The following is a 23,081-nucleotide window of genomic DNA, read 5'->3' on the forward strand; positions in this document are numbered from 1 at the left end:
CTCAGTATCCTGAGTTGCTGGTTGCCTCTTATAACAATAATGAAGACGCTCCTCATGAACCGGATGGCGTTGCGCTGGTATGGAACCTCAAATTTAAGAAGGCCACACCAGAATACATCTTTCACTGTCAGGTACTGGAACTTATCAAACCTCTCACATATTTCCATAACTATGGAATACGATGGCAGTTAAGTTAGTTGCGCTCTTTGTGTTTGTTCCTCTGTTTTGTGGGCGGTTATTTGCAAGCATGAACCTAAAAACATCTGCCACAGAGCTACATGCTGGGAAAAAAAAGAACAAAAAAACATCTTCCTCTCATCTCCTTGTTTGCCTCTCAGTATTTCACACTAAAAAGCACCATTATTATTCTCCACTATTTCCTCTTTTCTACCCTATAATGACGGCACCTTTGTGACTGGAAAATACAGAGTGAAGGAAAGGGAAATGAGAAGCAGCTCCACATGCGTTCATTTGACCCTCCAGATTGGATTAAAGCTGAACGCTGCCACGAGAGGCGAGTTTCAATGGAAGAAACTTGGTGGGAAAGAAAGTCGTTGACGGGTGAGACGCTAATAGCAAGTGACACTGAGAAAACGGTAGGGAGGAGAGAAGGGATAGAGGGATTGGGTGTGAGGGCTTCACGGCTCCCACGAGACAGGCGAGGCCACGTAGAAACGTCTCTGTAGTAAAATGATGCGGCCGACCGCTTCCTAATCCAACGCTGCCACATGTGTGTGTTAGCCCACCCACATTGACGCTGCGTCTAACGTCAGCGGCGCTGCGTTTCCTACTAATGACACGTCTTCCTGTAAATGTATAGATACACCTGTACTAGTATGAACGTCAAAGGCATTCACCTCACTGCTCAGATATGATGTCAGAAATGCACACGCATGCGCTCGCTTTTAAGTTTCATTCAAACAGGGGAAATAGATTTTCTCTCTCCTTTCTTCCAAACACATACAGAACCACATATTCCTGCAGACCACATGCTGCGTGCAAATATTTCAATATGAAGCTCGCCATACAAGTCTTAACGCCGTAATGGATTTTTAAAGCACTCCGTTCTTTCACTGCACCATAATTTATGCCGCTGCCGAAATCCATGTGGTGTTACGGATAGATTACATTGATGCGTCTTGTAGCTGCGACTCAGTCGTTTTTCCATGTGGTTCTGTGACGGAATATGTACAGTGCATCTGACTTTATTAACAATGCGGTTTCTCAGCATGCTGTGAGCCGTGAGTGTGTAATATTAGCCGTTTGGGAACAAGGATATTTGTGTTAGCAGCTGATAAAATGCTCGGTTTATCAAAAGGGGGCAATCAGCTGCTGATGTGTACGACAGAGGTGAACTGTGCTCAAGTGGAAATGTGGTCCGAAATACAACGGCGTCGGTTTTGCATTGAAAAACAGAAATAGCGATATGTAACATATCAAAGCGTTGTCATTGTTTTTTTTGTTTTTGATTCTCCAACTCATACAAACCACTTCTTCAAACACAGTGGTCTTGCCCGCATGCTGAGATTCATTTCAAGCGAGTGTTTACTGGAAAGATGCGCATTAAATGAAGCGATATCAAATGGAGAAAAGACAGAGGAAAGAAATTGAGGGGGAACAGGAACTCCCAAGTGCCCCACTTTCCTACCGCCCCCCCCCATGTTAGTCAGTGAGCTAGTGTGGCCTGGGGCGGTGCCATGGTCTCTTCATGAGGGGAGGAAGAGAAGTGAATGACAGAAAAACAGAGAAAGAAAGATAGAGTGGGGAGCAAACAAACTTATGAATCATTTCAACCGTAGAGGAGACACGCAGATGAAACAGATTGGAAATAGAAAGAAAGAAGTCGTTTTGAGTCAGCCATGACTTCCACTGTCACTGTTGGATTTGGATGAAAGGAGCACAGGAGTGGTTAGACTTCTTTTTTTTTTTTCTTGCTCTTTCGTTCTGCGGGGGCCTTTTGCAAACAGAGTCGCGACTCCCTAGTGAGCTGCGGATCGAATGGCTCTTAATGTGCGAGCATGTTCTGCCGTTTAACCCCCCGAAACCACAGGGCTGGGTGCCTCCTCCCCTCTCTTTCTCTACTTTCTTCTATTTTTCCTTTCACCTTCCACCTCCCCGTCCTCCGCTAAAGGAAAGCAGAGAGGCAAACTGTTCACATGCTTTCTCTTTGCAATTGTTGCAAATATTCATCTGGAGGATGGATAGGTAGATGGCTATTTGTGTGTATGCACATGTTAATGTGAGTGTCACACACACGTGTAAAGACCGTGGCGTGTGTGTGTGCGTGTGTGTGTGTGTGTGTGTGTGTGGAGTATACAAATGAATGACAGTGCTGGGTCGGTATTGGAGGGTTGGGGTTTTGTGGTTGAGGTCTGGTTCAGCAGGGGCTTTATTGTATCAGGCTATGGCTTACAGAAGGCTTCATGTTTCAGATGGGGTTTTGGTGAGGTCAAGCTTCTACATTTCTTGCCTGGCTGTGTGCAGTTTGGTGAATGGTCTTAGCAATACAAAACACTGTTCTTTTAAAAAAACAAAACTTTTATTCAGGGATGTTTTTTTCCGATGGGGTCAGCTATTTCCAGTGACGTTTTTTTTTTCTGCGGATGGATTTTTTGGAGCTGTATTTTGCTTCAGATTATTCACAAAAAACAAAGTCATAAAAACTCACGTGGTGCAAAGTAAAACATTGAAAAGATGGTGTTGGTTTCATTTTTGGGAGGAGTCTCAGTGTGTCTACTTTAGGCAATTGCAATCTGGGAATTGTGCACTAACATTTTTTGGCACAATGCAGCAGTGTTGTATAACTGCATTCTGACGAATGCAACAGTTAGACAGACAGGTCCTGGGATGACACATGTTGTTCCCTTGTGGACAGAACAAATCTGACAGTTATGCATTCAATGTTCCATTTCCTTCTCCTTTTTCCTGCTTTGCTGTCTTTAAGCTCTTATATTCAGGGTAAATAACCTTACACTTCTTAATTACAGCCATGTAGCGAGTCCATTTAACGATTTTATTGTTACCAATTTCACTTAACAAATTAAGTATATCATGGTCCTCTAACTCTGCCTAATTCTAGACAGTGAATAAACTATATCTGAAATCAAACAGTGTCACAGTACACTAAGGGGTCCTCTCTACAATCCCCTTGAGGACCCGTGGCAGTTTCATGAGCCCACTTTAGGAGCCATTGATCTGTAGTATAGTGGAGGAAGTGTGTGACCCATCAGTGTGTGGGTTGGGGTTGTACTTTAGGAAAGGGGCTGCCGTTGCTGTGGATTCTGGTACCCTCATCGCGGACGTCTCAGCAGTTGGATCCATCATCGCCCCATCCCAGTTGGGTCCAATCTTGTAACTTCACACCAGCCTCTCAAGTGGGCAAAGTCACACCACATTAAAGGGCCCGTTTGACTTAAAACCTCTGCTGAACCCCCCCCCCCAAACCACACGCCTCCCTGTAACAACCCCCGCCGCGACTGTCAAATCCCATTGGACTCAGTCATATTTTGTTATTAATATCTTGCTGCCTTGCGTCGGTCCCTAGACCTTTGACGCTTCCAGAGAGGTTGAGTAAGAGAAGCAGAGTGGGAGGGAGGGCCAGGGTAGAGCATTTTTATGAAGAGAGAACAGGCCAACAACATTATTCACAGATATTGTCTAAGTGGGAACCCGTGTGATAATAAACTGGAGGATAAATGCTCACTGATGGGTTAAGACCGTGCGACTGACTGTATGTGATTTGCAGCAGACTACACAGATGTAGCTTCTACTGGCAAAAATAATTTTGTGTTGAATTTTGCGCTGAATTTGATTCTTTTTTACAACTTTGGCTCTGCTGATCGGAGGTGGCTTTATTGATATTATAGGATTAAATTGGAAGCAGTCCGTGTTTCGAGTATATGTTGCTCATTGTGAAAGAAGAACTAGCTCAGATTCTGGGTATCGAACCCAATTATTGGTAAGAATCAAAATTTGGCATTTAATTCATGGTCAAATTCTTTGGTTTCTGATCTAAATCAGGGGACATTTTCATTTTATTATTTTTAAATGTAAATGACAAAAGAGTTCAATGTTTTAGGGAAAATGTGAATCATACCCGGTTAGCTTAGCGAAGCTAAAGACCTGGAAACGGGGAAACGGCTAACCAAAATCCTCCTACCAGCTCCTCTGACGCTCATAATTAAGACGTGTCTTGTTTGTTAAATTTGTACAAAAACTGCAGTGTAAGAACAACACGTTGTGGTTTTATTGGAACTATTTTATGTGCTGGACTATTTCATCCAGGTCGCTTCTGGTATCGTCTTTGTGAGGTGGCTAGCATGAAAGCTAATAAGCACATCCAGGTATTAAAAGAAGTATTGTCTTGGTGTCAGTACAGAATCTTTGGTCTAGTATTGACACTAATATCGAGAGGTTCGGTGGGTGTGCTAACATTGCGATTGATATAAATGTGTTTGGAAAACTGACCTGAGGAAGAACTCAATATCAGATAGAACAGATTACTGTCGGGTTGAGTCGGACAATCATTATGTCGATAACACAAATCAACCATTAAAGCCACAAACCATGAAGTGAGGCAATGAGACAAGCAAACAAACAAGATATAGAAAATAAAGGGAATGGAGGTCTAGGAGGCAGAGAAAGGCCTGTTTGTCTTCCCGGAGCCTCCTCCTCATGCTTGTGCTCCGTCAAAACCCTCAGTCTATGCCTGCTGAAATTGAGACTCGACATGGTATTTCTCTCTCTTTGCCAGAAACCACAGAGTGACAAAATCCGTGGGGTGTCATAAACGAGTGAAGCCAGGGGGAGAAAGGGAGGAGAAAGGTGGTTGAGAGGGGGGGGAGTTGAGAAGCAAGGGAAGACGGTCGGATCCATCTGGTCCTGATAAGGCAGAGTGGAAAACAGATGAGTGTGGTGAGCAGGGGGGGGGGGGTGCATGGATCTACTTTGGAGGATATACTGTCTGGCGTGCACTGTCAGCCCCCCACCTCCCTCTTCCTTCTCACCATAGCCCTCTTACTCCATTTCTGCCTTCCCAAGCCGACTTAAGCAACAGTTTGTTGCCCGAGGAAAGAGCGAGAAGAGAGGAGGAGGCAACAAAGGAGGGAGTGTTCGCCTCTCTCTAGCTTTCTTTCTCTTTCTGTCATTCCTTCGAACCACCCTAATCCCTCGCTGGGTGCCATCTTTCATCAGTACCTACCATGTGTGTATTATCCTCTACAGAACACTTCCCATCAATATAATGAGGGCTGCCAGAAGCACTTAGCCCTGTGAGCCTATGTGAGATGTGGTAGATGATACTTTGTGTGTTTGAGTTCTCACACACACACACACACATAGCAGACCTTGCCCGGGGAAAGAAATGAAACCCACTGTTCTGACTGCAAGAGTGTCTCCCTGTAAAACCTCCACAATTTATCTGGGGCCTAATATACCGAAGTGACTCTCTCCGCTGCTTGTTCTTCCGGGAGCTGTCACTCCCCACATCCCCTCCGTCTGGGCTGGCAGGAGATGACTTGGCAGGTGTCTGACCCGCGCTGCGTGTCAGATGAGAACCATCCACGGAGCCACTCTGCGTTTTGGAAATGAAATGTCAGGCTCGGTATCAACTTCAAGTCAGCCCTGGTATGCGTGAGCATTGTTGACATGAGAGTTGTTGAGGTGTTATTGAGACAGATGTGGTGCGCGTGTGACTGATGTCCAAACCTATCAATCGGAAATGAAGAGGAGCTGCAGGGGAGGGAAGGATTGTGGTTGTGTTTGATTTGAAGGGAAACGATTGAGATTTGGGGAAAAATATACTTATTCAAGAGTTAGATGAGAGGATTGATGCTACTCTCAAAGGTTTATATGCTAAGTATGAAGCTACGGTTTAGGACTTCCTGCACCGCCCTATTTATCGCACGGACGTGAGAGTGGCATGAATTTCCTCATTTCAGGAAGAGAGTATTTCTCAAAATGTCAAACTTTATCTTTAATTCAGAATATCAGCTTTTCAGTCGTGTTTGCAAAATAATTTGAGTCTTTGATGGCAAAGCCTCGTCAATGAATACAAATTTAACCGAGAGACAAAAATCCAACTGAAACACAACCCAGCGCTCCATAATTCAGCCCTAAACTCAGTCATTAATTCCCTACATGACATTAAAATTGAGAATCCGCTTTAGAGTGTCAACCAATTCCCCTTGAGCTTAAATCATAAACTTCCTTATAGCGCGGGACAAATTGATCTTATTTCATACAGTAAGTTTAAAAGGCATAGAACTCCAAAACACATGTGCTGATGTGACATTTTGATTAGAAGCATTTAGGGAGAATGGCTTTTATGTTAAGTCCAACCTCGCTGCTGGCAAGGCGCCTCAAAGTGCACTCCCGGGACAAAGCCGGGATCATTTTCAGTAGCTCTTTGGCAATGATGGCATAACGTGTGGTTTCTTAAAGAGTGGATTCAGAGTTTAGTCAGGCTTTTTCCTCTTAAGATGGGGACACTGATAGGGCTTCGGAGTTACACTAACATGTGGAGCGAATAGAGGGGGCTCTTGATTTGATTTAGTTTCTCTTTGTCATTACTCATGTGGGGTTGGGATGTTTATTTAGCGTGACAACCGGTGGAAGAATGACAAGAAAGACAAGAGAGCAGGGATGCTTTCTATTTGTGTCTGTGTATGCTTGTGAATTTGTTTATTTTTTTTAATTTTTGATGGTGTTAATAGTGAAAAAATAGGGTCGTATTCATCTTTCCTAGAAAGATCAAAGAGAGGAAGGTCTCTGCAGTGAGTTTAAAGATACGGTATTAATATATTTGAGGTATACTGTTAAATTGGAACAATCTGGAGTACAACATAGACGAATATATATATATATATATATATATATATATATATATATACAATTCAAATTAGAAATTACACTTTTATAGCAGTCCTATGGTTTCTATCTCTTTATGCATAAAGATGAGCTTTAACAGAGTAAGTGATGATGGCGGAAAAAGACAGAAATAGTTTGAAGGTTTTTAGCTTAATTTAGCTTAGCATCAAGACTAGTGACCGGGAGAAACTTTAAGCTCAGCTGATGAACACATGTGAAAGTGGTAGCAATCTTATTTTATTTATTTTTTTAAGAGTTCAGAATCAAGAAACACTTCACTCTGCTCCCCCAGAGGCTGAATATCGTGAAGAGATCATCTTCTTTTTGAAGACTGATCAATGGTTGTGGTGATGGAAACATGTGTGTGCGTGTGTATTAAGTGAATGTGTGTGTGTTTGTGTGCAGAGATGACAGAGAGGACAGGATCTGGGTTCATTAGCCCACTGATGGAGAGGGGGGGGGGCAGACTTCAGACAGCAGCCCACAGAGTGTAAAGGTCATCCCAAAACTCTTGGCTATTTAAAGAAAGTGATCAAGTTGGAGGCACACATCCTTGTTTGAGGAGTATGAGAGCTCTCGTAGTTTTACTGTTAAAAACCTTCTTTTTTTACTTTTTGTTTCCATACACACGCTGTTTGCCAGGTTAGGAATATTTTTCTTTAATTGTCCAAATTAATTGAGAAAAAAAGACCTCCTAACGTCTTCAGACAGTTATTTATGTTTTGGACATTATTTGAATGCAATTGTTGGTGCTTTCACTGCACATCGTGTGTGTTAATACGTGCTAAAAGACCAAAATTGCTGATCCCTTTTTACTAAACCGCGTAAATAAACTTTTCAGTAGAGTGCCTCCTTCCCGGCGGACGAGGGACTTTATTTTTTCCACCAAAGTTCAGTTTATTTTGAGCCATGACATCTGAAGCGACTTGCCTCGAGTCCTCAGAAGAAACAACACAAAAAAAGAGAGCGAAAGAGTGTGCAGTGTTTTCTTTCCCTCTGGTTTGTTTTCCAGTCTCCGTTCAAAACGAACTGGGGTTTGGAGTTGGCCGCTTCGCACATGGTGTGGTGGCAGAGAGAGCGAGAGAGAGAGAGAGAGAGAGAGCGAGAGAGAGAGAGCGAGAGAGAGCGAGAGAGAGAGAGAGAGAGATGAAAAACGAATAATGTAATGTCCTAAACATGAACTGCCATTGTTGGATTTCCTGCCGATCTACTAACTGGACCCCAAAACTGCCATGATGACCACATTTAATATTGGCACATTGGTGCCTTGTGCCTAAAGCATGTGACGGAAAAACAGATTTGACATTAACGATGCCTCGGTCAGACAATTGGCATCCTGCAGCCTCAGCAGTTTATAAATGTACTGCAATGTTTGTTCACACATACTTTGTATGAATTGGCCGATGTCAGTTTGTTTTTAAAGGGGCTCATTCGTACGAGGAACGTGTTCATTAACTTAATCAAATATGAATTTCCTTTTATTTGAATTCTTAAAATCATAAAAATGACTAATTGTCTATTATTAAACCACCAGTTCAAGGTAGTATAGTATCACCAGGTTTTAGGCCACCAACCATTTGAAACATAGGATAATGAATACTTTACTGTCAATGTATTCACAAACATCTTTGCTAACATTCCCTTGTTAACGCTAATACAGTGATTCATTTGGGAGGATTCTGATAATTAATCTTTGCCTCCAAACAGCGTCTCACAGCTGTCGTTCAACAACAAAACGTCTGACATACCGTTTACTGGAACACTCAAACTGTCAACGGCGGTGTGTTATAGTTTCAGGGTTTTAAATTGTGATGTGCGTCTGCGAGCTTCTTGTTTAATGCACTCTTGGCCGTGTCTTGCCCTTATGGGACGATCAGTGAAGAGGAACCAAGACTCAATAAACACGCCATTGGGGAGGGAGGGAGTTCAAGGGTGCGCTTGTCATGATGGAGGCTACAGTGAGCGCTCCAGTGGCTGCTGGGGTTTTGATGCTGTAATGTGAAACGGCTGGGGGAAGAGGACTACAATTCCCCTCTTTGTCTGGTCTCCGCCCCAGCGTCACCCCTCTCTCCTCTCCTCAGCGGACCCTCACCGTAGCCAAACTCATCATCTCCCTCTCCGTCTATCTCCCGATGTCTGCCACCCATCACGATGCCTTGATCAACTCGTGCTCCGTCTAGCGTTACCGTTTTCCGCTTCATATCTTTCTTTGTTTTAGCTGTTTTCTCTCGCTGTCTGCTGTTTTATCTGCACATTTCATCTGACTGAACCATTTCAATCGTCACCATGTTCCTTGCTCTGTGATGATTAAATTCAACACCAGAGTAATACGCAGTGATTCTGTTATCTCATCCTCTGCGCTCCTCTTTCCTCAGTCTCCCGTGGTATCTGTGGGCTTCGCCAAGTTTCATCCCAACCTGGTCGTGGGGGGGACTTACTCGGGACAAATTGTCCTGTGGGACAACCGCAGCCACCGTCGGACCCCCGTGCAGCGGACTCCTCTGTCTGCTGCTGCTCACACTGTAAGACATACAGTCCAGCACAGCACACTGTGAATCTAAACACTGGGAGAGTGAGGCATCGCTGATTTATTTCAGTTTTAGAAAAACAAATTAAAAAATGTACATGTTGTGTTTTTGTTTCATGGCTGAAATGATTTGACGGTTTGTTGATTGAGAGAAAAGTGTCACATTTTTTAATCAGTTTATCAATTAATTAGTTTAAGAAGCAAAAATGCCAATTATTTGTCTAGCTCCAGTTTCCCCTGTTACATATGATTACAAGTTCAATATCTTTGGATATTGTTGATTACGTTGGTTTTTGGACGTCACCACTGGCCCTGTGAAATCTTGAGGAAGAAAATAATGATGAAAAAGTTTCAGTCAATAATGAGAAAAAAAAGTTTGTTGCAGACCAGGTGAAATGAGCTCTGACCTAAATGAAAAGCTCCATTTTAATTAGTTACATAAAACAATAATGAAAATGTTTCAGTCGGAACATTATTCTGAAATGCGTCACATTAATCCTGATGTATATTTATGTATATTCACATCACTGGAGCTTTACATTTTACATGATAACACTGCAGCTTTGACACTGATCATTTTCATATTAGAAACACACACACACACACACACACACACACACACACACACACACACACACACACACACACACACACACACACACTCTCTTGACTTGTGCAGTCAAATTCTAGACATAATGAAAAGGACGGCACAGTTTAGAAGCTCATGAACTCACTGACCCTCGACAAATTACTGACCAGTGCACACTAGCAATATCTTCAGACCCGAGGCCGTTTATAATCAAGGCTACAGAAGCCACACACACACACACACACACACACACACACACACACACTGCTACACGACACCCTTGCTCTAGGTTTAAACTCCAAAATGTGAGGCCTTCGCTCCCGTCCTCTTCAGTCCAGCCCAGCTAGCATGGTGCTGATTGCTGAATGGATTCTTTGTGCTGCCCAGTACACAAATGCATTACTGCCCAGTAATGACATAATGGTTTCACACACTCCTGTCGTAAGGGACGACTGCACGCTGGCATGTGAGCATGCTGCATCTGTACAAAGTATCTCATGTGTTTAAGGGTGAAATCACATGATCATTTCAGGCTCATGGAGTTAGGAATGACCCAAATATTTATTATATTAACTGACAAATGTGCTGAAATGTTGAATGCCGCTAATCAATGAGACTAATAAGAATTTATGATTGTGACCATTATATGCATCAGAATAACAAGCACTTTAGAGGGGGTTGTAGTTGTACCATGTACCATGTTACAAGTTGAGTTAAGTTACGAGATGCTGAAAGCACGGGGCATTAACTGTTCTATTTTGCAAGTGTGCATCCTCCCCCATCTCATTGATGTGCCATGTGTCTTTATCTTTGTGTGTGTGTGTGTGTGTGTGTGTGTAGCACCCAGTGTACTGCGTGAACGTGGTCGGCACACAGAATGCCAACAACCTGATCACTGTGTCTACAGACGGCAGGATGTGCTCCTGGAGTCTGGACATGCTTTCCCAGCCACAGGTACACAACACACTCAGCACCGAACACACTGAACTGATTTCAGTTTTAGTGTTGAAGCATATTCCACATGTACTTTCTATAACTGTTGATGAATGTGTATTTAAATGTTTGTGTCTTTGAATGTGCGTACTGTATATAGGCTCACATTAGTTCTTCCACCTGTGTGTGTGTGTGTGTGTGTGTGTGTGTGTGTTTGTACTGTAGGAGACCATGGAACTGGTGTACAATAAATCCAAACCCGTGGCGGTGACAGGCATGGCTTTTCCCACGGGAGACGTTAACAACTATGTGGTTGGGAGTGAGGAGGGCACTGTGTACACTGCATCCAGACATGGCAGGTTGGTGGACACACACACACACACACGCACACACACACACACACATGGAGAAAACATCACGGGCCATTCTTTGCTGGATCACTCAAGTATGTTTGGACCGGTGTGTTCATTTGTTTGCTTGGATGATCGAGAATTATATCATCGCAATCGCTAAAATTATTTAGCCAAAAATATACATTTAGAAAGTAGATGAAGCAAATTAATTTGTCATCAAAAATAAATCTGTAAATAAATTTCAGGTAGACACCTTCACACCTTCACTGCTTTGCATTTATTCAAGTTAAGACCACTAAAACACAGCAGAACTGAATATTGAATGAATGAATGAATGAAAATATTGTGGTTATGAACGTCTCATCTTTGTCTTCACTCCGCAGCAAGGCGGGTATCTGCGAGATGTTCGAGGGCCACCAGGGGCCGGTGACGGGCGTCAGCTGCCACAGCGCAGTGGGCACCGTCGACTTTTCCCACCTCTTCATCACATCCTCCTTCGACTGGACCGTCAAACTCTGGAGCACCAAGGTATGCCGTGTGTGTGTGAGAGAGAGAGGAAGAGAGAGAGAGAGAGAGAGAGAGAGAGGATGTGTGGGGGGTTGATTGTGGACTCTTGTGGAGGGAAAATATGTGTGAGCGAGAATAAACTCGTGAGTGGGGGGGGGGAGGGGGGAGCTGAGTACTATAGGTAAGAAACTGTCCGTCTCCTACTCGGGAGTTGGGTTCGTTGTATTGGTTCGCTTCATTATACAATAGTAGAGTGACACAATTAGCGTCTGTGGTGTCGCAGTGTTGTAAATCCCCTATTCATTCATCAGAGTCAGTCAGACAAAGCTTTTATGACGTTGATACTGATTATTTTGACGTGAATTTTCCTCCGAATCTGTGCGCTGCCTTCAGTTAGGTCTACGATGCTGTGGGTTTCTAGATGTCACAGAGCAGGTGAACAGTCAGTACTGCAGAAGTAGGCTGGATGTCTTCACAACAGCTGTGACGTCTAACAGAGAGCAAAACATAATTCAATGTATCATCTGTCAGTGGAATCATATCGGGATGTCATCGTACATCAAGATACCGTGATACACTTATGTCGTCTAAATTAATAATAATAATAATAATAAGCACATACTAACTCAAATTTCTCAGAAAATATAATTATTCTGCACTAAATATCGTATTAAATTGAGAAAATACTTTTCATTTGTCAAGTATTTAATTCACACACGACTGTACAAAACCATGTCGTTTTTTTCACATGGAAGATTTGATTGTTGAACAACCAGAAGCTATATCGTGACATATACACAACCTCGTTCACTTTATTTACCAGCAGCTTTTGATTATTGTTTTAAAAGAATTGCACACGGCGCTCATTCAGAACAGTAGGTGAATCAGATCAGCTTCTCACGTCGGGCGGTCTGCACAGATCTCTGTGCACCTCAGGGAGTTAAATTCCCCGAGGTGCACTCAGTGAGTCCAACACAGACACACTCTAAAGGTAGACGCTCCTCCTCTCGCTGCTGTTTGAGTGACCTCGTCCACTCGGGGCATTTGTTCTCCTTTCAAACCGCTGCGATGAATGCCATTTGGCAGAAGTTCAGCGGCAGTAAAAAAAAAGAAAGAACTGTTACTGTTTCTGTCAAAATGGGTGTTGGAGAATAGAAATCTTAGCTAATAGATTCAAGGACACTTTGTGACGATGCTGACATGCAGGGAGAGTGCACTCAGGCACATTTGACAGACTGCACAAGAGAGGAAATTCAAGATTATAAACTTCGTTGTTAAATGAAGAACCTGTAGAAGAAGAAAGTGGAATATTGAAGAAGGTAGGAAGTTAAGAATGGAGGACAAAAGGTAACGGGATAGCAAGATCCAATACCAGGACTTTGTACAGGGGATGTAGACACAGAAAGAAGGAAAACAGATAGAAGAGTCAGTGGGAGAGAGTGAGGGGGAAAGTGCCAGGAGGCATTTTAAAGAATCACGGTTAATAATGGAAGTGATGCTAACGTTGAAGGACAGAGGGATCAACATGAGCAGGGCGTCAAACCGCAAACACAACCAAAAATCAAAGAGAGACCTGTTCAACGTGAGCAAAATACATAATGCATATTGCATAATACCTTCAGCTTGATGCGAGATCCAGTTACAGCCTTCATACTTGGCTGTGACGGGCAGTAAAGCACTCTGATGAGTTTTAGCTCATGTTTTGCATGCAGCTAGTCCAGAAGTCTTGTGCCACGGGTCCCGTGACACATATTCAAACATTTCTGCGGATTTTCATCAGAAGAGTGTGTTCTTTTTCAGGGTTTGGGAATTCCCTTTCCTTTGAGGGGTACCGCAGGAATGTGTGTCTGTCTCTTATCCCACAGAACCGATATTTGTGTGTGGGCAGGCGGAATACCTGACTGTGTGTGTGTGTGTATATGAGTGTGTGTGTGCGCAAATATATACGCACCACACATGCCTCACATGCACTTTAAGCAAGCTGCCTTTGCTTACCTAAAATCCCCCCCCCGAGGTTTGCCTTCAACACTGCAACACACAAAGACGCGTACATTTGCAGTGAATTCTCTTTGCGTTCACGTTTTGCCCTCGCAGTTCAAAAAGGCCGTCGCACAGAAGTATGCTGCTGTTTTTACACTCGGCGGTGCAAATATTGTGGTGAGCGAAAACATTTGCAGTCGGTCAGAGTGCGAAGAATATCTCAAGTATTAAATGCTGAACTGAACTTGCAGCTCTCCAGTGCAACACGTGGCGTTGCACTGCGATGTGTTAACTATCAGTGTTCAGTCATGGTTTTCTAGTTCAAACGTGCCAGAAGCTCCCCAAGCTTCTCCGCACAGGAAAGACAATGACAACCAGTTACATCACGAGCGGCGCCACAAGGATTAAGCTTCATTTTAAGATTAGTTTAAAGCTTCTGTTGCTGCAGATTATTTACCCAAATCACCTCATTTAAGATCGGTAGACTGCGGACATCTTACAGTAAAATAGTAGTTTACATACAACCGGACTTTATTCATGTCATTTCTAATCTGATGTCATATTCTCAGCTATCTTTTTAAGTCTTAGTCCTGTGTCAAATGTCCTTGTTCGTTTGTCATATTTAATCAAACTTATCCTGATTATTTTAGTTAAGGTTTAGTTCACTAAACGTTTGGGCATTTTAGTCTTTGACAAAGTAAACCCTAACTATTGTACTCAATAAAAACTGTTGACATTGTAGTACTTTTTAGTCATCATTGATCATCATCATCATGTTGAACATTTCAGTCAGTCTAGTCAAATATTACTCCAAATATCACATTGTTTTTTCCTTTAAGGCCAGTTGTTGTCTTTTAATTTAAGTAAGTTAGTCCTTCTGATTGCTCACAGTAAGTGTTGAATGACTTCTGTGCTGCCTGGTCATCGTCTTGTCTTGATTATGGAAAAAAAGATCATTGGCAAATATTTAGTAATAGTTTTCATTAACAAAATGAACACAGATTAAGAGGAATTATTCGGCCGGCAGATTATCACAATGAAATTACAATCGAAATACATTTTGGTAATGTGAAATAAAAGAACTAGAGTGATTCAAAGAGTGTGGTTACAAAGTAAAAAGGGGACACAAACTAAAAAAAGATAGAGAACATAAACAGGAATCGCTGAGCTGATCGAATGCTGAAGCTGTGAGATGGAGATAAATGACCTCTGCTGTCACCCGCCGGCTCTGGAAAACAGGTTCAATCGAGGCTTGAAATTGGCTCAGCTCTGTTTGTTTGTGTGTGTGTGTGTGTGTGTGTGTGTGTGTGTGTGTGTGTGTGTGTGTGTGTGTGTGTGTGTGTGTGTGTGTGTGTGTGTGTGTGTGTGTGTGTGTGTGTGTGTGTGTGTGTGTGTGTGTGTGTGAGTGTGCAGTGCTGTCCGTCTGCAGGTCTCACAACTCAGAACAACTGTGGAGTGAAAGAGTAAAGGTGATAAAGAGAAAGAGAAGGCGAGAGAGAGAGAGAGAGAGAGAGAGAGAGAGAGCAAGAGAGAGAGAGAGAGAGAGAGAGAGCGAGAGAGAGAGAGAGAGCGAGAGAGAGCAAGATAGAGCAAGAGAGAGAGAGAGAGAGAGACGCTACATTCCTTCATTTGCTCTTCCAGCCAACCTGTCTCCTCTCTTCCAGCCCTCCCTCTCTACCTGTCAGGAATGCGGTTTGTGAGCCTCTGGAATCCTAACAGCCGCTCTGAGAGATGGGCGCGGGGGCACACACACACATACACACACACACATTGGCAACACACACTCATATTTGTATTATTCCCACACACATTTGATTTATCCTACATCTTTAATTGCAGCACAACAGTAGCCTTCAGGCTTTAGCTGCTCTCAGAAGTCAGTGTGACTCAAGTTCAAAGTTTCGAGAAGAAAACAAATCCCGTACACAATAAGAGAGGTTGGTGGTGCAAAAGCTTCATTTCTACGATAATGTGCACACTAATGTAGCACACTTCAAAAGACCTTTACTCCCTAAAGTCTGGCCATAACCTAAACTGTCTAAAGAATGAGTCAGTGAAATAATCAAACCTACTTCCGAGGATTTTCTTTTCGTCATCCTGCTCCATAACTTCAGAAAACACACCGATAAGCAGGCAAGATCGATATCGTCGTCAGATGTCTGCTCATCATCAGATGTCCGTGTGTATTGTGGTCGATAACTGACAAGAAACTGCAAAAAAGAAATGCTGACGATGTGTTTTAGACAATTTAGAAACAGAGAGTCCACAGAGAGCCCTGACGAGTTGGTTTTATTTTCAGTACATTTCTCGGAAACAATTCTTCAATAACTTGTGTTAAAAGATGATTATCTGCTGATCTTGTCCACCGCTCCTTTTCCTCCCATCTCTCCCTCTCTCACACCCAGACAGCTGTTGTGTTGAGGTTACAGTACACCTTGTGGAGGGGCCCTCCCTTTCATCTCTCCCAGCGGTTTTATGGTGCTGTGTGAATGCGCTAGGCTTTTTAATTAGGCTCTGCACCCAGACAGGCCCCAAGGCTGAGGCAGCGCCACTCTGTCTGACGCTCACTCACTCCCTCTCTCCATTTTTTCTCTCTTTCTCCGTCTGTCTCTCTTTTCTTTCCATCTCCATTGTGTCATCTTCTGTAATCCCCAACGCTCTCTTTTTCTCGACACTGCGTGCTTTTGCACACCATGCACGCTTCCACAGATAACCTCTATTTCTCCCTCTTTCAGCACAACAAGCCTCTGTACTCATTTGAGGACAACGCCGACTATGTGTACGACGTCATGTGGTCGCCCGTACACCCTGCGGTCTTCGCCGCCGTGGATGGCATGGGCCGCTTAGACCTGTGGAACCTCAACAACGACACTGAGGTATGTGTGTGTGTGTGCACTGCTGGGTGAATATAGGTGATTATGCGTGTGTTTTTCTGTGTCATCTCTTTGTGTGTTGATGCATGTGTGTGTGTGTGTGTGTGTGTGTGTGTGAGAGAGTGTTTGGTGTCCTCAGGGCCTGTTGCTGGGCCTTTGCCCGAAACCGCACAACCAAACCACCCAAGCCTTTCCCCTCCCATCACCCCCCAACCACCACCACCACCACCCCCTTCACATCCCTCCCTACACACACACGCACACACACACACAAACACACGATTCGAGATTCCCCTGTGGGCATTTCCCACAGCCTTCGCTTTAAATCAAACTGGGTGACAGTTCCTCATCCCAGCTCCCACCCAGACGTTCCGCTGACATTCCTGCAACCTCTGTCCAACGTTCAGGCAACCTCAGGACCCCACCATCTCGTCTCATCTGCCTCCCACACTCAGTTCCATCAGTGAAGTACACAGATGTGCAAAGAGACCACGAGCAGAGAGTCCCAGGCCTCAGTCCGCAGTTCCATGCTGGAGATGCAAATCATAAAAGGAGAAAGTTGAGGCCATGGGTTGAGTTCCTCAGTGCTGTGGGGCAAGATTTATCTTCAGAAGAGAGCCTTTGAGGCCAGTAAAGGATTATGTTGTCTTATTATTCAGGTTAATTACATACAACATACAATATTGACTCAAATATAATACAAATATAGTATGAAATTCAATAAATTGCATACCGAGAAAAAAGAACTGTATCTCCCAAAATGTTGAACTGTCTATTTAAGGAAGAAAAAGCTGCATTACAGTGAAAAGATATCTTCAGCCATGAGTCTAAAAAGCATACCTTATTCCAACTCTGATACGAGAGTGGGAACCAAACCTTTGATCACTCAGGTAAAAGTTGGGATGAAAGGGTCCTCCATTTTCCTTTTCTCTTGGTTTCCATGGAGACAACACCCACAGTGCCTTCAACCTTAATTTAATACAAGTCTGCATCTCTACAGATGCTCTCCTCCCTCTCGCTCTCTCGTAACGCCCGTTCACTCTTCTTCTCATTTTCTTGCAACCCCTTCGTAATGTCCACATCTAAAACCCTATGTTACATCTCAGCATCATCTGTCTCAGGTAATCCCGCTCCTCTCTCCTCCACCGATCCCATCACGAGCATTCAGTCTTCCCCTCTGCCGCATAGATGACAATTTTCCCATGGGTCCCTCAACAGCGGCCTTTTCACAGAAGGACGAGTTCATTATCAACGGCCTAACTTGGTTAACAATGTGCTTTACGAGAAACATTCTCTCAGACACACACAAACGGATGTCCCAAACGCACGCATTCACTCATACGCAGTCCGTCTAATAGAAACAGACTTCCATTGTGGCAGCATATTAAAAACACACATAACGACACACTCACGGAGCAGCACAGCGCCTGGTTCTCATTTCCAGCACACGTACACAGACGTATACAGCCAATTTAAAGCGCTCAGTTCAGATCCGCTCGGGCGGAGCGGTGGAAGCTAGGAGGCTAATGGCAGTCAGTCTGTGGTTAGCGCCGCTTTAAATACTCAGAAGCTCGGTGTGTGAGGCGACGTGAGGCCAAGTCCTCTGTCTCCACTGGTGACATGTGTCAGACTCGCCCGCCACATGTCAGGAACAGTTTATGGAAACGCTGCCGATGGTTTTAGGATTTCTGAAGGTGCAACATGAGCACTGCTGTTTACTTAAAAGAGCAACAGCTCACCCACCAACAACAAATATTGGTGCAGTTATTGTAGTATACAGTAAACAGCACTGTGTGTGTGTGTCTCGATATTTGAATGAGAAGTTGTAAATTTGACAGTCAAGTCAGTCTAACCTCTCTCATGCTACACCATGGCTTTTTTCAAAATACAATATTATGACTTTATAATTGCTTTCTTTAAAATACTATAGGACAGTATGTCCAAAAAAAAGTAATTATGAAGTCATAGTACAGGAACTAAACTTTTTTCAACAAACTGTACTTTGATTTTTTTATGAATTTTTTGGCATAAGGTATTGGGACTTTTTAATAACTTTATTCGACTATGCTATGACTTTTACTACTTTTTATGAAAGTACTATACTATTAGGTTTTTCGACATGCTATACTATGACATTTTAAAGACCTTTTTTGAAATACTGCACTGTTACTTTTTAAGTTACTTCTTTCGACATGCTATATGACTTTTTTATGACTTTTTTCAAAGTACTATACTATGACTTTTTTCGAGACTTTTTTGTAAATTGCAACTTGACTGGTTGGCGGAGTCAATCAACCGCGAGGCTGTAATTCTACTTATTTATGTCGTGTAGGGTTTTATGTTCCCGATTAGAATCTAGCATCGTATTTATATACAAAGTGCACAATTTGCTGTAATTTTGCTGTAAGGATTGAGTTCCAATAGGTCTCACCCCTTCCTTGTCTATATGTTGTTAATTATACATCCCAGTTCACATGTAAATACGTTTACAATGTTTAATTTATCCTCCAGGTACCGACTGCCAGTGTGACCATTGAGGGCGCTTCGGCCCTCAACCGGGTACGCTGGTCATCCGGGGGGAAGGAGGTTGCCGTGGGTGACTCAGAAGGCCGAGTCTGGATCTACGATACTGGAGAGGTAGTGGATGAATCACATATTACATTTGCTGTAAAGCAGAAACGTACTGCATGTCTGTGAGCAGAATCTTTATTGGTCCCCAGAAATAAGGGCAGAGTGAGCATTTCTCTTTTTCAGGTATAGTCCAGAATAATAACTGACATTTTGAATCGTGATGTTTTTCATACAGTATAATGTTAAAGCAACTACAAGGAAGTTAATAGAAAATAAATTTAAAAACCGGCGAAGTACATCGCAGTGTTCAAATGAATCTGCTGAGTACATTGTTGTTGCATTGGCTGAGAGTGCTGCGATGCATGGAGCTGGTGGTTCTTGCGGGTTTATTTTTCAAACAATCAAACATTTAATTACACCCTCGGTGTCAAAAAGCACGAGTCAACTACAACAACCAGAATTCATTGCGCCGTCACAATTAAGTTGTACACCAGCAGATTTAGATTATAGTAACTGTGGTCTTACCAAATAAAACAGTAACACCTCCGTCACTCCTGATTCTACCAAAATAAATGTGGTGGGAAGAACTGTTGAAAATAATAAAGTTGTGTTTGTGATTTTAACTGAATCATGATTTTACAAATGTATATTTCTATTTGCTGAGTTTTAAGAGGACATAATACTGTAGTCTTGATGTGTTTCATGTATATTTGGTCCACTGACTTTGGCAAAAGACATGTACTGTATATAAGAGTAGAAAAGAGTGCGTTTGTTTACCAGTAAATCCCCCACATGCACCACAACCATTCATTTTAGGTCTGTTAACTCTGTATGTTTACCCAACTGTCAGAATTGACATGAGTGTATGTGTTGGATTCCCCCCCCCCCCCCGCCCGCCCAGCCCCCCCGCCCGCCCTCTTTCGTGTCCCTGTAAAATGGCCTCCACATGACTTTGCCATCACCACAAGGCGGCCAACCACCCGCCTGTGCCTGTATCTTCTCTCATGCTTGAAGGCCGCTGGTTAGGATCCCCATGTGAGGTTGCGTTAGCCTAGCCGCTCGGCTAATTTTAGCATCTTTTTGTTTTGTGGTGGGCTGGAGAGAGGCTCGACTAAGCCGGTGGCCTCCACGCTGGGTAAATGGTAACGAAGAGCCATCATAAAAGTGAGCAGGCTTGAAAGGTTTTATGATTCCAAAGAGGAGTGTGTATGTGGTGATGAGGGCAACTACTTCACTAGAAACTCCTATCAAACAGCTAAAACCAGGAACAGCATGTGGAAAAAAAAAGAGACGCCAGCATGGGACCAACAGCAACCCTTGAGACGGTTCCAGGAAAGTAAAATACCAAATACTACCATTCCAGTATTATTTTACTCCATACATTCTAGTTTTAGTTCATGTATCAGCAGGGATGAGGACTGTTTGGATTTGTCCTTTACTGGTGTTGATCTGTGTGGAAAGTCCAAAAAATGGCTGCTTTCCTCCTCCTGGTTCCTGTTTAATTACAGCCTGGCCATGCAAAGTGGTTACAGGCAGCTTGGGTGGCAGCCGCAGCTTTTGGCCCACTCATTCTGTCTCCCACCATGTAGGACCGTAGCCGAACACTGAAAGAACAGTGTGACATCCTGTATTAGCCCTATGATCAGTGCAGCTAGCACCATTTGATAGATTGTTGAATGGATTTTTTTTCACATACATTCATTGTCCCCAGAGGATGAATCCAAACGATTTTAATAGTCTAACTTTACCTCTAGCACAGAGGTTCCTAAAGTTGTGATGACTGACTGAATTTAGATAACCAGCATTCCATTGAGAGTTGCACAGGAAGTCTTATGCTCTGTGATTGGTTCATCATTAATATCCCTGAGCACTGAATCCACCTGTTTGCAGATCACTTAGTCTCTCCCCCCGACGTAAGAGTCGATACATTTTTCCTCAAACCCTTTTTTTCGCATCAACCATACAGCCTTTAGTTCGATGGTGGCTCTTCCATCTCACCTCCACATTCAACTGTCTTTTTGTCCACTGAGACCGCTAACTTTACCAAACACCACTAGCATTGATGACAGAACGTAATTCCTCCGACACTCGTGGGGTCCCACGAGTTTCCATGCGACCAATTTGTCATTCCTAACCTGACCTGGCACCGGACGGGCCCCATTCAAATGAATGAGAGGGCTGCATTTCTTTCACGTATTTTCAAGTCGGCCCCGACACATCCTCTTCTTCCATCATTGTCCCCTGTTATCATTGATAAAATAAATCCTGAGAGAAAATGTGTTCATGAGTCCTCAGAGAGGATTCTTTGGTTTCCACAACAAGCCATGACAGCAGGAGTGTCTACACACCGTACAGATGTGTCCACCCAGCGCTTAATGCCACGTCACCTGTGCTTCTTTGATGTTTCTTACAGCTGTCAGTGACTCACACTGATGACTGGGCGCGCTTCGCTCGTACCCTGATGGAGATTCGTGCTAACCGAGCCGACGGCGAGGAGGAGGGGTCGATGGAGCTGGCTTCATAGAACAGGACTCCAAACCAAAGAGGAGGGAATTGGAGACCAGCGGGGTGTACTACGAAGCGAAATTAAAGCGCCGGCGACGTATGTTGAGCCTAAAGTCAGAGTTTTCAATGTCATGAACGTGGCTCTCTTTTAACCTGGCTAGATTGCCATGGTAATTTATGCTGACCATCTAATCTGATTATCTTGCAAGTTTCAGATTAAAACCGGCTATCAAAAGCGCCACCCTTCCACTCTTCAACTCCTTTGGAAGTGGTGTCCCCATTCTTGCCAAATCCGGTGGACCTCGGTGCCAGAACGGTACAAGTGTCTCGTAGTTTGGAGAGCGAGTTTAGAGTCCAAATAGATATGCTGGCTTTTCCTCATGATGTTCTTCAAGAGCGATATATTATGCAAACTTGGTGAGCTGTATGTTAGTTTTGCCAGCGAACAAGCCGTGCAATTACACTCATGCGTGACCTACAAGCGTTCAGTTGCTGATGCAGAAAATCGAAGCAAGAATTCAACATGCACAGGTTGTTCGCGCGCCGTCTGAACTGCTGAATATCTCCGTCGTGTTCTCTGGCTTTTTGCCCACGCTGGCTGTAAAAGATAGCATGCATTAACAGTTCACTGTGTTATTAATCATTATGATGTTCTCTTGCACAGAAGATGCAGTATAATTCCTATGTAGGATTCCCGAGAGGCACACGTGTAGTAGATTGCCCATACCCATCACTGGAGCCTTCGGGGAACATGAGTGTGATTTTAAACAGAAGGTCCTTTCACGTCATCAATTGTGAAGTCTGGTGGAGCTGCCCCCCCTCCCCCCCCCCCCCCCCCCCCTCGTCCTCCAGTCTTGCTCCTCTCATTTTTTTCGTGCCCATTTGCTTCAGGTAATATCAACACTTCAAATTTTACACAAAAAATAAATAAATTTGATCAAGGCTTTGTCCTGATTTCCTGCTGGTCCGTTTTACGCTGCTATCCGTTATAACGAGCTGTTCCTCTTGACTGAAAGTAGGCGGCGCGCTATCGATCCATTCGGTGCCGAAGACTCAAACGCGCACAGAGCCTGATGAAGAAGACCGGGGTTAACAAAGACAGTTGATAACCATCAACGCCATGCCCATTATCTCTGATTGGACTTTTAGGTTTTTGACGAGCCGCAAAGAAAGCCCGGCTGTGACGAAGCTGCTTCGTAGTGCACCCATCTGGTGCGCTTGTATCGGTGTCACTGTAGCATGTGTGTCTCAATCACTTTTGTTTTGTTTCTTCACCTTCATGTACATGTTGGCGTCTCGTCGAAACAAGGCCACTTTTTTTTTTTTATTCTTGTGTCGACTCTCCTGTAAATGCAAACTGTCTGTTAATGGTTCAA

At 43.6% G+C, this 23,081-nt stretch overlaps 1 protein-coding gene across 1 annotated transcript in view; it reads left to right on the plus strand.

Moving 5' to 3' along the window:
- dync1i1a (dynein cytoplasmic 1 intermediate chain 1a) overlaps positions 1-22,459 on the plus strand; it is a 45,191-nt gene extending 22,732 nt beyond the window's left edge. The window contains exons 11-18 of the mRNA XM_079287941.1: positions 6-131; positions 9,243-9,389; positions 10,824-10,937; positions 11,142-11,275; positions 11,653-11,797; positions 16,492-16,632; positions 19,141-19,266; positions 21,614-22,459. Of these exons, the coding sequence (XP_079144067.1) occupies positions 6-131; positions 9,243-9,389; positions 10,824-10,937; positions 11,142-11,275; positions 11,653-11,797; positions 16,492-16,632; positions 19,141-19,266; positions 21,614-21,724 (1,044 nt within the window). The 3' untranslated portion in view covers positions 21,725-22,459. The remainder of the gene's footprint in view (positions 1-5; positions 132-9,242; positions 9,390-10,823; positions 10,938-11,141; positions 11,276-11,652; positions 11,798-16,491; positions 16,633-19,140; positions 19,267-21,613) is intronic.
- Positions 22,460-23,081: the final 622 nt, after the last annotated feature.

This window comes from Melanostigma gelatinosum (assembly GCF_949748355.1).
Source record: "Melanostigma gelatinosum genome assembly, chromosome: 17".
Classification (NCBI taxonomy): domain Eukaryota; kingdom Metazoa; phylum Chordata; class Actinopteri; order Perciformes; family Zoarcidae; genus Melanostigma; species Melanostigma gelatinosum.